At 40.9% G+C, this 14,364-nt stretch overlaps 1 protein-coding gene across 1 annotated transcript in view; it reads right to left on the bottom strand.

Annotated features, from left to right (window-relative positions):
• The window catches only part of LOC124615563 (interleukin-1 receptor-associated kinase 1-like), a 179,955-nt gene that overhangs the window by 29,412 nt on the left and 136,179 nt on the right, over positions 1–14,364 (bottom strand). Inside the window, exon 11 of the mRNA XM_047143540.1 lies at positions 13,535–13,659. Coding sequence (XP_046999496.1) covers positions 13,535–13,659 — 125 coding nt within the window. The remainder of the gene's footprint in view (positions 1–13,534; positions 13,660–14,364) is intronic.

The raw sequence follows: 14,364 nt of genomic DNA, 5'->3' as shown, positions 1-14,364 counted from the left end.
ATCAAGAAATTTGAAAAAAACAGGAGAATTAGGTAGTGCAGCAGGAAGGAGGCAGCGGCTCATCCACATGGCAGTTGTTGTTAAAGTTGCTGTAGCTATAGCTGACTGTGCAGTATACGCCTCAAATTCCACAGTCAGTACTTGAGCTGAGTCACAGGAATTGCCTCTCCCTGATCAACAGTTCGAAAGATTTTGTGGTGCATTTTATACTGGTACCCCTACAGGATTCAGATACAAATGAAGACCCAACATTGGCTACGAAGCCATGATTTTGCCCCTCGCCCATATTATTATTATTATTTTTCATACATGGAAATGGATGAAATGTGGCCACAGAATACAGTTTGGATGGACAAGATACATTTTACTTTGCAAGGTGATGTGAATGAACTGAACTGTCATATATGAGGAGGTTCTACTCTGCCAAATATTGTGCAGGAACATCCATAGCACTCAGTTAATGTGAGTGTGTGGAGCTTGTGAAACCACCTCCTTCATTATCAGTTGGTTTTTCTTCAAATGGCCTTGCCGCAGTGGTAACACCGGTTCCCATCATATTACTGAAGTTAAGCACTGTCAGGCTGGGCTAGTACTTGTGTGGATGACTATCCAGCCTGCTGAGCAAGTGAGGTGCAGCAATCAGCCCCTGTGAGGCAAACTGAGGAGCTATTTGATTCAGGAATAGAGGCTCTGGTCTCATAAACTCACTTATGTTGGGAGAGCGGTGTGCTAACCACAGGGCACTCCATATCCAGTGATGCCTGTGGGCTGAGGATGACACAGCAACAGGTCGGTACTGTTGGGCCTTCATGGCCTGTTTGGGTGGAGTTTAGTTTAGGTTCTCCCCCCCCCCCCCCCCTCCCACACACACACACACACACACACACACACACACACACACACACACACACACACACACACACACACACACACACAAGGAGACAACATCTCATGGACCTATTACGTGCACAGTGACATACACATTATAAGGACCTACATGTGCAACATGTGATTCCAGCTTTGCAAGAATGCAACTACGTCCATCTACTATATTTGTGCAAACTGAGGTGAAAGATTTGTTTCAAGAAAGCATCAGCAACGATGTGTTGAGATGCCATGATCGGCCTCATTTGAACTCTTCCATCGGGAGGGTGAACTTGGAGTTGGAGTGGCTGCTTAGGACGGATACAGGGGATATTGGTTTGATTCCTGTGAATGCTATCGATAGGTGGGACTACACTAGGCATAGCCTTCACCTCAATAGGAATGGGAAGGGAAAACTGTCTGGGCTGATTGCAGAAAACTTATGGGGGGACACTGGCACAAGTGGTAAAATACCAGTGGTCACAGGTGTCAGAGTGATGCCTTGTTTAGGATAGGCAAGGGGGAAAGAAAACGAGTTTTAAGAGAGATTGGCAGACACACTCAGTTTGAAAAAACAGATGAACAGGTGTCAGATTTTAGCATACAGAAAGTAATCAGAAACTGCCAGTTCATCTTCGCCAAAGCAGTTATAATCCCATTAGTATGCAGTATCAGTTATCTTTATTACACCAGAACATTCCGGGATTCAGAAATAAATTGATGAAATGAATTCATCTAACGAAATTGACATAATATGCCTCTCTGAACATCAAGTGACCACTGGTATAGACATTTCAGGATTTAAGCTAGCTTCCTACTTCTGCAGAGTAGATATGGATGGAGGAGGAGTTGCCACATTTATTAAAAACTGCCATAAATTCAAGACCAGTGACATTAATAAATTCTGTTTAGAGCAGCATCTAGAAGCATGTGCAACAGAAGTAGAGTTCCATAACAGATCCTATATAATAGTAACTATTTACTGAGCACCTGCACGAAATTATAATCTATTCATAAATAATCTAGAAGCTCTTTTGGGTTATTTAACAGGAAGAAGCAAAGAAATTTTGATTGCTGGCCACTTTAATAAGATTTTCTAATGCAATCTTCTAGTAAACATTTACTGCAGTTAGTAATGTTGTCTTTCAATCTAACTCACACTGGAAACTTTCCAACTAGCATCACTAAATCCTCGACAGCCATTGATAATGTTTTTATAGACAAATCAAAGGAACAAAATCATATCATAAAACCTATAATAAATGGACTATCAGATCATGACATGCAGCTCCTTGTTTTAGATGTAAATTCTAAGCAGATTATCAAGACTGCTAAGTCTGAGTACAGGAGAGTAATCAATCAACCAAAAATTGAGTGTTTTAGAAAAATGCTCAAAGACATGAACTGGAAAGATGTTTATAGTGATCATGACATGAATGAAAAATATAACACATTCATGAACAATGTCAGTACCATGTTTGAAAACTGTTTTCCTCTAAAAGTTACTCAAATTAAACAGAAGTCTACAATAAAACCATGGATTACACAAGGAATAAATATTTCCTGTAAGACAAAAAGGAAAATGAATGTGTCGACCAAGAATAGCTCCAATGCTGATAATTTAGCTAAATACAAGTAGTACTGTAAAATATTTTAAAAAAAGTAATTCAGACATCTAAACAAATGCACTACGAGAAGAAGATTGCAATGTCAGGGAACAAAATAAAAACAATATGGGATATAGTGAAAGAGGAGACTGGTAGAACCAGAAAGGAACAGGAGCAAACAGCATTAAGGGTATATGACACATTAGTAACCGATGGGCATAGTGTGGCAAATCTATTTAACAAGTACTTTATATCCATTACTGATAGAATGGAATTGGGAGGATAAGTAAATAATGCCCTTGAATATCTGAAACTAGCCTTTACAAATAGTTTCAGGTACATGAAAATGTCACTCACTTCACCAAAAGAAATAACTTCCATAATAAAATCTCTAAAAACGAAGCATTCTAGTGGTTACGATGAAATATCAACAAAGCTAATTAAGGCATGTTCTTGTGAGTTTAGTACAATTTTAAGTTACTTGTGTAAATAGTCAATTGTAACTGGGACATTTCCTGACTGGCTAAAATATGCAGATGTTAAGCCTCTATTCAAGAAAGGGGATAAAGAGATACCATCAAACTACAGACCGATTTCACTTTTGCCAGCATTCTCAAAATATTAGAAAAGGTAATGTATAGGCAGCTTCTCAACCCTCTGACCACAAATAACATATTATCAAGAACACAGTTTGGATTTCTGAAGGGTTCTGATATCAAGAAGGCTATTTACACTTACAGTGAAAATGTACTTCATTCATTAAATAACAAATTACAAGCAGCAGGTATTTTCTGTGATTTGTCAAAAGCATTTGATTGTGTTAACCACAACATCCATTTAAATAAATTAGAATTCTATGGTGTTACGGGCAGTGCTGCACAATAGTTCAAGTCATACCTCGCGAACAGAAAACAAAAGGTGTCAGTGCAAGGGACTAGTGAATTAAGTCATCACTCATCATTAGAATGGGAAGAAATTACATGTGGTGTCCCACAAGGATCCATCTTAGGGCCATTGCTTTTTATGGTGTACATTAATGATCTCTCATCAGTTACATTGCCAGAAGCAGAGTTCGTTTTGTTTGCAGATGACACAAGTATTGCAATAAATAGTATGTCGAGTGTAGTTCTAGAAAGATCTGCTAATGATATTTTCATGGCTATTAATAAATGGTTTAAAGCCAACTCGCTGACATTAAACTTTGAAAAGACTCACTATATGCAATTCAGAACCAGTAGGAGGTTTCAAACCAGCATATGCATAAAGTATGAAGAAGAGCAGATAGAAGAGGTTGACAGTCTTAAATTCCTGCGATTACAATTTGATAATAAATTCAGAAGAAATATTGAATTTAATTGATGAAAGGAGAAAATATAAAAATGCAGTAAATGAAGCAGGCAAAAAGGAATACAAACGTCTCAAAAATGAGATCGACAGGAAGTGCAAAATGGCTAAGCAGGGATGGCTAAAGGACAAATGTAAGGATGTAGAGGCTTGTCTCACTAGGGGTAAGATAGATACTGCCTACAGGAAAATTAAAGAGACCTTTGGAGAGAAGAGAACCACATGTATGAATATCAAGAGCTCAGATGGCAACCCAGTTCCAAGCAAAGAAGGGAAGGCAGAAAGGTGGAAGGAGTATATAGAGGGTTTATACAAGGGTGATGTACTTGAGGACAATATTATGGAAATGGAAGAGGGTGTAGATGAAGATGAAATGGGAGATAAGATACTGCGTGAAGAGTTTGACAGAGCACTGAAAGACCTGAGTCGAAATAAGGCCCCGGGAGTAGACAACATTCCATTAGAACTACTGACGGCCTTGGGAGAGCCAGTCCTGAAAAACTCTACCATCTGGTGAGCAAGATGTACGAGACAGGCGAAATACCCTCAGACTTCAAGAAGAATATAATAATTCCAATCCCAAAGAAAGCAGGTGTTGACAGATGTGAAAATTACCGAACTATCAGTTTAATAAGTCACAGCTGCAAAATACTAACGTGAATTCTTTACAGACGAATGGAAAAACTGGTAGAAGCGGACCTCGGGGAAGATCAGTTTGGATTCCGTAGAAATGTTGGAATACGTGAGGCAATACTAACCTTACGACTTATCTTAGAAGAAAGATTAAGAAAAGGCAAACCTACGTTTCTAGCATTTGTAGACTTAGAGAAAGCTTTTGACAACGTTAACTGGAATACTCTCTTTCAAATTCTGAAGGTGGCAGGGGTAAAATACAGGGAGCGAAAGGCTATTTACAATTTGTACAGAAACCAGATGGCAGTTATAAGAGTTGAGGGCCATGAAAGGGAAGCAGTGGTTGGGAAGGGAGGGAGACAGGGTTGTAGCCTCTCCCCGAGGTTATTCAATCTGTATATTGAGCAAGCAGTAAAGGAAACAAAAGAAAAATTTGGAGTAGGTATTAAAATTCATGGAGAAGAAGTAAAAACTTTGAGGTTCGCCGATGACATTGTAATTCTGTCAGAGACAGCAAAGGACTTGGAAGAGCAGTTGAATGGAATGGACAGTGTCTTGAAAGGAGGATATAAGATGAACATCAACAAAAGCAAAACGAGGATAATGGAATGTAGTCAAATTAAATCGGGTGATGCTGAGGAGATTAGATTAGGAAATGAGACACTTTAAGTAGTAAAGGAGTTTTTTTTATTTAGGGAGTAAAATAACTGATGATGGTCGAAGTAGAGAGGATATAAAATGTAGACTGGCAATAGCAAGGAAATCGTTTCTGAAGAAGAGAAATTTGTTAACATCGAGTATAGATTTAAGTGTCAGGAAGTCGTTTCTGAAAGTATTTGTATGGAGTGTAGCCATGTATGGAAGTGAAACATGAACGATAACCAGTTTGGACAAGAAGAGAATAGAAGCTTTCGAAATGTGGTGCTACAGAAGAATGCCGAAGATAAGGTGGGTAGATCACGTAACTAATGAGGAGGTATTGAATAGGATTGGGGAGAAGAGAAGTTTGTGGCACAACTTGACTAGAAGAAGGGATCGGTTGGTAGGACATGTTTTGAGCCATCAAGGGATCACAAATTTAGCATTGGAGGGCAGCGTGGAGGGTAAAAATCGTAGAGGGAGACCAAGAGATCAATACACTAAGCAGATTCAGAAGGATGTAGGTTGCAGTAGGTACTGGGAGATGAAGAAGCTTGCACAGGATAGAGTAGCATGGAGAGCTGCATCAAACCAGCCTCAGGACTGAAGACCACAACAACAACAACAACAACAATAAATTCAGTTGGGAGGAGCGCACCACAGAACTGCAGGAACGCCTTAACAAATCTGTATTTGCAATTCAAGTGTTAGCAGACACAGGCGACATAAAAATGAAAAAGTTTGCATACTTTGCCTACTTTCATTCCATAATGTCATATGGTATAATATTTTGGGGTAACTCTTCAAGTCAAACAAAAGTTTTCAGAGTCCAAAAGCGTGTAATACGTATTATTTGTGGAGTAAATTCAAGGATGTCCTGTAGAAACCTCTTCAAAGAACTGGGTATACTAACTACTGCCTCTCAGTGTATTTACTCCTTAATGAAATTTGTCCTAAATAATACCGGGTGATCAAAAAGTCAGTATAAATTTGAAAACTTAATAAATCACGGAATAATGTAGATAGGGAGCTAAAAATTGACACACATGCTTGGGATGATATGGGGTTTTATTAGAACAAAAAAAAATCTGACAGATCTCTTGCGCGCGTCGTTTGGTGATGATCATGTGCTCAGCTGCCACTTCCGTCATGCTTGGCCTCCCAGGTCCCCAGACCTCAGTCTGTGCGATTATTGGCTTTGGGGTTACCTGAAGTAGCAAGTGTATCGTGATCGACCGACATCTCTAGGGATGCTGAAAGACAACATCCGATGCCAATGCCTCACCATAACTCCGGACATGCTTTACAGTGCTGTTCACAACATTATTCCTCGACTACAGCTATTGTTGATGAATGATGGTGGACATATTGAGCATTTCCTCTAAAGAACATCATCTTTGCTTTGTCTTACTTTGTTATGCTAATTATTGCTATTCTGATCAGATGAAGCGCTATCTGTCGGACATTTTTTGAACTTTTGTATTTTTTTGGTTCTAATAAAACCCCATGTCATTCCAAGTATGTCTGGCAATTTGTACCTCTCTATCTACATTATTTGTGGTGTCACCGCCAGACACCACACTTGCTAAGTGGTAGCCTTTAAATTGGCCGCGGTCCATTAGTATACGTCGGACCCGCGTGTCGCCACTGTCAGTGATAGCAGACTGAGCGCCACCACACGGCAGGTCTAGAGAGACGTACTGGCACTCGCCCCAGTTGTACAGCCGACTTAGCCAGAGATGGATCACTGACAAATACGGTCCCATTTGCCGAGACGATAGTTAGCATAGCCTTCAGCTACGTCATTTGCTACGACCTAGCAAGGCGCCATAGCATTTGATAATTAATATTGTGAAGCCTGTACCATAACGAGAGATGTTCTACAATTATGGATTAAAGTTAAGTATTATATCAACTACATACTTTATTTGCTACTATTAATTCCCCTAACTGTTCCAGACCTCGCGCCAGTCAGCGTGTAATTAAACGCGTGCATTTCGGCCTCCTCTAGCAACACAGTGTTGGCTCTTCTGTCAACACTACATTATTCCGTGATTTATTCAGTTTTAAAATTTATACTGACTCTTTTTCCAACAAACAGCTCTGTTCATACATACAATACCATGATCAAAAATGATCTGCACAAGGACTTAAAAGCACTTACTTAAGTTCAAAAAGGGGTCCACTACTCAGGAACACTCATCTTCAATAAATTGCCAGCAAACATAAAAAATTTAGTTACAAATAAAGATCAGTTTAAAAGGAGCCTGAAAGACTTACTAGTTGCCAACTCCATTGATGAATTTTTTAATATAAGCAAATGATGTATTGCATATACTAATACTATTAGTATTGTTATTTCAGCTTAAAAAAATGATGTATTGTATATACTCATACTATCAGTATTGTTATTTCAGCTTTCTTTTAAAAAAAAAAAAAAAGATAAAAAAAAAAAGATTGACATGTTCCACATCCATGAGGATCTCCTAATCTAATCTTTGGGAAGACCACATCAAGGCAAATCCTTGAGACTTCTGGTTGTGGGGATATCTAAAACATTGTGTTTATCAGGGATGTATCTGGGCTCTTCCTGATCTTGAGAATGGCATATGATGACATATTTCTCTGATTACACTGTTCACCATGCCCTGTTACGGATGCAGCAAGCTGCTCAATTGAGAGACCGCACTGAACACATGTTGTAACTTGTGACCGTATCCTAATAAACATGCCAGAACCACCATAATCATGTTTTTGATCATTCCTCCCCTTTTCCTGCATCCACACCACATTCTGACTGCTTGCACAGCCATATTTTCACCTGGTGGCAGAAAGTGGAACTATTACTTTTTCAGCATAATCCATGAGCACACTGATTCATGAACTTACCTGCAATGTTTCAGCATCCTGCAATATACACAGCCTGCACTGCAACACTTGGAACACCGTCAATGTACAAAAGAACAGGCAACATTTATGATTCAGTAGCCTTATATACTCATGACATAAGAAAAATACAAACATCAGCCACAACTGAACATTCAAATAACTTCAATGGCGACAAGTGGAAATTTGTGCCAGACTGGGGCTCGAACCCTGATTTCCCGCTCTACATGAATGGTGGTCTCAACCGCTTTGGCTATCCTAGAATGCTTTCCATCCTGCCCAAATTCTCAACCTGTCACACACTAATACGTAGTGTCCACTGTCTGTTATCCTCACTGCTTGTGGCTTCACCCAAATCCTGCAAGAGTTAGGACATACGTCACACATATAATAATATATAGGTCGTTCAAAAAAAGTTTCGACACTGTGAGGGGTGGTAGTACTCAACGAAACAAGAAAAATAATTCCAATAAACATGGGTCCAGAAATGCATACTTTCTGTGATAAAGACATGTTGACATGGCAGCCATTCATGACAATGTACCCCTCTGCCCTCCAGCGTACAGAATAACACACACCTTGAAGTATGCCCAGCTGTTGTTGTACCTGCTGGCACACATTGAAGATGTTACCTTGTAGTGTTTGCACATCAGTGACTGGTGTGGCACAGACCAATTCTATCATGTCCCCATAACCAAAATTCTAGGGGACTGAGGGCCGGGGAACAAGCAGGCCAAGGAGTCTAAAGCAGGAAATCCAGGTGCACATGAAGTTAATTTTTTTTTATCAGCAATAACTGAGCAGATAGTATGACTAAGGTCAGAGAGAAGACAGTGAACAGCTGACATGGCAGGATGATGAAAGTAACATCGATCAGCCACTGGAGACTGCTCATTGAGTCACTACAAACTAAAATAGAGATGAGGCAAGCCAGGTTAATGAAATATAGGGCTCTGTTAATGGCTGTCAGTTTTGTCATAGAAACATACAGGATACCAGCAATGAATTGAGATGAACCAACACCAAAAGGTCATAAGGTCTGTGTGTATGTCCTTAAAAATAGATCAGTCCTAATTAGGCATTAATCAAGGAGGAGTGCATGGGATTAAACATGGAGTGCATTCCAAGAGAGGAGGGGGGAAGGGGAATTAGGATAGTAAAGTGCATTACAACTTTCAAAACCACCCGAAGGCAAGCGTCGGGAGGGTCAACACCCACTGCACGAAAAAAAAAAAAAAGGAATTTGACAAGTCAGCTGATTAAGAAATTGTTGTACGGGATTACACAAATGAGCAAGAGTTGGTATTGTTGGAACTGAAGAGATAAGCTCTGAGCTTCAGAAAGGAGATTGTCTATAGTACTAGTCTGGAAAATGCCAATGGCCAGTCTTCCTCCACGATGATATACTTAGTCCGTTAATTTCCAAACCAAGGATATCGCTGGGCCATAAATCTGACAACAACAGTTCTGGTGGGGCGCTATTTGGGCCCCAGTATATATGGACGAGAGAGTAGCATGATCCACATGCCCAGAGGTGTGGGCAAGGAAGCAGAGAGCTTTAAGCTTTCACATGCAGCTAGTCTTAAGATGAAAAATATGGAGCAGCCATGTCAGCTTTTTATCAAAATGGAATCCCAAAATGTGGAATGCACCTGAATGTACATGTGCTACATATCCAAGCAGAGTTCTGGATCAGAATGAACTGTGGTACAATGACAGAAATGCATGATGCACATTTTAAAAAAAGAAAATTGGAAGTCATTAGAAATGGACCAAGCAGAGACCCTTCGGATGACTCCTGGTTGGTTCCTTGGAGCTTCAATTGAGCCATGGTTACAGATAAGGAACTGCAGCAAAAGCAAAAGCCATCAACATACAGTCTGCAGATAATCACAATTCCAACAGAAGTCCCTAGCCCATTAATGGTGATGAAGGACAGTATAAGACCATGAACGAGGAGACCTGGAACAGCTGCTGAGCAATGGTGGCCCAGCACAGTACATGGCTTGAGTCACACCTAGGATGAAGAAGTAAAGATTTCCAAGGAAGAGACATAGCACATTCGGCATTCCTTCTTACTGTGTTTTATTAGGCAGTGAACCTTTCCACAGAACAGCTTAAAAATAATGAGGGCAGTCTGTAAAGGATGTCACTTGAGAAAGTGCAGGGCCCTTTGATGATTCTGAACAGCTGTTGCAAAGTCTTTGGTCCACTATGGTACTGGTCAATGGTGAAGTGCCCTTTAAAAGGGAGATAGCAGTTTCAGTGGCACAGGTGATTACATGGAAGATATCTTCTACAACCTCACTGATGTGATATGTGGCAGAATGGGAGAAAACTGACAGCAGAAGTATAAAACTTTCAGTTGATCATTTGAAGAGCCCAACAGGGTGATTGGACTGTTGGGGAGTGACAAGGAAGTGATAGGATCACCAGAAAGTAAATCATAGACTGTTCTATAGCAACCGCTGTAGCGAATTCGTGAGACTGGGAGAAGGGATCATAATGTCGATAGTCAAAAAAGTATCATCAGTGGCACTAAAGCAGTTAGGAGTATCATCGTTGAGGAGAGATAGATCATAATTGGAAAGAAGTTGGACAGTCAGAAGGTCCCTACCATACAACAAGGTACTCCCTCCATATTGGGTAGAGCGAAATGAAATCCTCAAGTGGGAGGAAAAGGCAGAAAGCAGTTGGATTAAGGTGGTCATCTCATGATAAAGAAGTTCCCTGCACAGGTGTTATTAAATGTTACAAACTGTGATAGTTGGGGTTGTCTACACTCGCACTGCTACTGCCTCCAATGTGGTAAGAAGGGAAATCCTCTCACTAACAACACTTGGGTGAACCAATGTACAGACCACTCCCGATGCTCTCTCAGGACCAACACAGTTCCAACAGAATGTATGGTAACTTTGAAGCACTGGAGAATGGTCATTAGTGTAATGCATTCCTTGGAGAGCAACACAGATTGTAGAGTAGGACATTTGTCATTGAAATTCTGGCAGTTGACAGTTATACCCACTTCATTTCCACCGAATTTTCATATTAAAGGTAACCTGGTTAGGTGCGAAGGGGCCAAGAGGACAGGTCACACCACAGGATCACTGCATGTCACCTTTGGGGATGGATAAAAACAACAAATGTAAGTTTGGAGTTACATAGCACAGCAGTCTTCTCATGAGATTTCTTTCTCTCTCTCTCTCTCTCTCTCTCTCTCTCTCTCTCTCTCTCTCTCTCTCTCTCTCTCTCTCTCTCTTTAAGTACTTTAGTGGGTCAAGACTCTTGTGAGGGCTTATCTGCTGCAGGGGAAACAACTGAAATCGAGTGGGCCGCTCTGGGACCTGTAATCCGTGGCTCCCTCTGTCACTAGCTGGTGTCAAGTAAATGGCCTGTGATTTCATGGGAGAGCGTATGCCACAGGATAGTGCTACTTCTCCAGCCAGGTGCAGGGAGCTAAGGTCCCTGAAGATGGTGCTACAGGAACCGCAAGGGGGAACGACCTATCTCCCCCATACACAAATTTACATGTGCAGCTGCCAAAGGTTGATGTCACGTGAATAGACGGAGTAAGTACTCAAGGTACTGCTAATGTCCTGGCTACAGTAGTGGCATAATATCATACAGTTTGGGTATGATATGAGCGATCATACTCTTCCTGACTTTCAAAATATGAGAGGCTATTGGAGACATACAGCTCCTGGATTTTACATAGCTTAATTAGGGAGCACACTTTGAGGATTGGGGAGGGTGATTGACACAGAAATGTGGTTGCTCACATGGTGAGTTTTCATCAACTACAGCTTCTACAAACTGGATTGCTCGTACCATGGCAAGACATATGCCTGAAACATTGGTATCTAAAGTACCAAAAGGGGGGGAGGGGGTAGGGTTGGATGTATGCTTCACATCACAACTGCTGACAATGATTCTGACTTTCTAAGGAACGCGTCCCACTCAAAAGTAAGGACAAATGCTCTGTGTCAACCTTGTTGGCTGGCAGGCCTCTATGTGCACAACATGCAAAGTGGATCCCTCACTTTGCCAAGTTTTTATGCAATTCCTTATCCATCTGCAGTGTTAAGTCACGGTGAATAATTAAACCCTGCACCATGTTTGGGCTCTTATGGGATGTTACAATTCATAGGTACATCAATTCTTTTATGAGAGAATAATGCTGAGGATTGAGCAGGACTCGCCATTTTAATTAATACGGAAGCTTTCCATAATTTACAGAGGGATTTCTCCAAATACATTCTTATACTCTCCACAAAGAACACTGACTTAGTAGGCAGAAAGGACCCACCATCCATTCAGAAACAAACTAGGAACAGAGAGGAATCAGTTTCTGCAGTTTGATTAGCTTTCATCCCTTGGTGTGGTAATGACAGTTCTTCCAATGGGTGCCACCTAGTCAGAGCAGTGGCCGTCTGGCTTTATGGACATGGTGGGCAATACAACTGTTACAGCTGCTGCAGAAGAACAACAATATAAACACCTACATAATTGAAACTTCCTGCCAGATTAAAACTGTGTGCTGGACCGAGACTCAACCTCAGGACCTTTGCCTTTCGCAGGCAAGTTCTTCTGTGAAGTTTGCAAGGTAGGAGATGAGGTACTGGCAGGATTGAGGCTGTGAGGACGGGTCATGAGTCATGCTTGGGTAGCTCAGTCGGTACAGCATTTGCCCACGAAAGGCAAAGGTCCCGAGTTCGAGTCTCGGTCCGATACACAGTTTTAATCTGCCAGGGAGTTTCATATCAGCACACACCCTGCTGCTGAGTGAAAACCTCATTCTACCTACATAATTATTCCATTCATTTTCTAATTCAGATTCAAATTAATGAAGTATAAGAGTAAATTGTAAGACATAATTGCCAGTCAGCACTTCTCCCTCAGGAGGTGAAATGATTAATGCTGTCAACAGACATTTGTTAAAGTAAAAGTGACAGCACAATCCTAGCATTCGATACTGTTAGTTGCTTCCTCAGAAAGGGATGGATTAGGCAGAGGTTAAAAAGGAAGGTCAGGTTAGTCAGACCACAAGATGAGAGGGATTCACATGTAGTTCTTTCTTCTTTAACCTTTCCCAACCTATCTCCTCTCTTCTCTCTGAGGAAGGAACTAGCAGTTGTGAAAGTCAGGATTGTGTCATCACTTTTACATGTGTCTATCAACAGTACGAAACTTTTTGCCTCCTAAATTACCAGCCAGCAATTCTGTTCAAAAATGTGTGTGAAATCTTATGGGACTTAACTGCTAAGGTCATCAGTCCCTAAGCTTACACACTACTTAACCTAAATCATCCTAAGGACAAACACACACACCCATGCCTGAGGGAGGACTCGGACCTCCGCCGAAACCAGCCGCACAGTCCATGACTGCAGCGCCTTAGACCACTCGGCTAATCCCGCGCAGCAGCAATTCCGTCTCATAATTTTATAGTTTTCTTAACTCATGTGTAACAATAAGCTTTTTTCGTTGTTTCTCTTTTGTAGGATACAAGCTTCCAAATGCCCAGCATTTACTGTAGGTGACCGACTCTCAGGTTGCGAACTTACGGCGTACGGCTGAGGGGAAGCAGCAGGACTGGCTGACGGGCTGGACATGCGGCGCTGTTGGCTGCAGATGTCGTGCAGGAGTTGCAACTCGTAAGGGGTTGAAGGTGTCAACTGGCGAACCATATCTGCAACAATTACTAGTGTCAAACAGCATAAGATTTCTTAAGGAAACAGAGAAATGTCAACAAAAGACAAACACAAAAATATGGCACATACTTTTCCAAATCGAACATATCACAATGGAAAGATGCACCATATACATTTTAAGAAGTAAAAATAAGGACATTGCACCATAAAATAATGATTGTTTAGTATTAAGTTCTTCAGTTACAAGTTTATTGAGGTTCTTTATAAAATAATAACACAATAATGAGATAAAATGTCTAAAATGTGTGCATTACAAGTACAAAAACCTCCTCAGTGTCATAAGGGCCAAGACACACAGAGTAGAATTAGCTGTAAGTTTACTTGGAGACATGTGTGACAGCTCCCCAAGCAGGCACTGCTAACTTCTGAGCTGTAGGCTACAAGTAGTCCTCACATGGGATAGGTCTAACATTGCAAAGCACACCAGGCATGGTGCCAGTCGAGGCTGCTGCATGGTCTGAAAATTAACTGCTGTATCTCATGAAACATTGCTCCTCATTGTGATTTACAATCACAGAACTCTCCAGTAGCAGCTACCAGCTGCATCTGGCACACTCAACACACAATTTGTTCACAAATATGGGTGCATGTAAAATAGTTGTGTTAACTCTGTCAGCGATCATCAAAACAAAGCGTAGGAGTTCACAAAGAAGATTCTGAACCTTTTGATAGTGTGATCAATG

This window comes from Schistocerca americana, chromosome 5 (genome assembly GCF_021461395.2).
Source record: "Schistocerca americana isolate TAMUIC-IGC-003095 chromosome 5, iqSchAmer2.1, whole genome shotgun sequence".
NCBI classification, from domain to species: domain Eukaryota; kingdom Metazoa; phylum Arthropoda; class Insecta; order Orthoptera; family Acrididae; genus Schistocerca; species Schistocerca americana.
The sequence above is the reverse complement of the archived record's forward strand: the minus strand, read 5'-3'. Positions and strand labels throughout refer to the sequence as shown.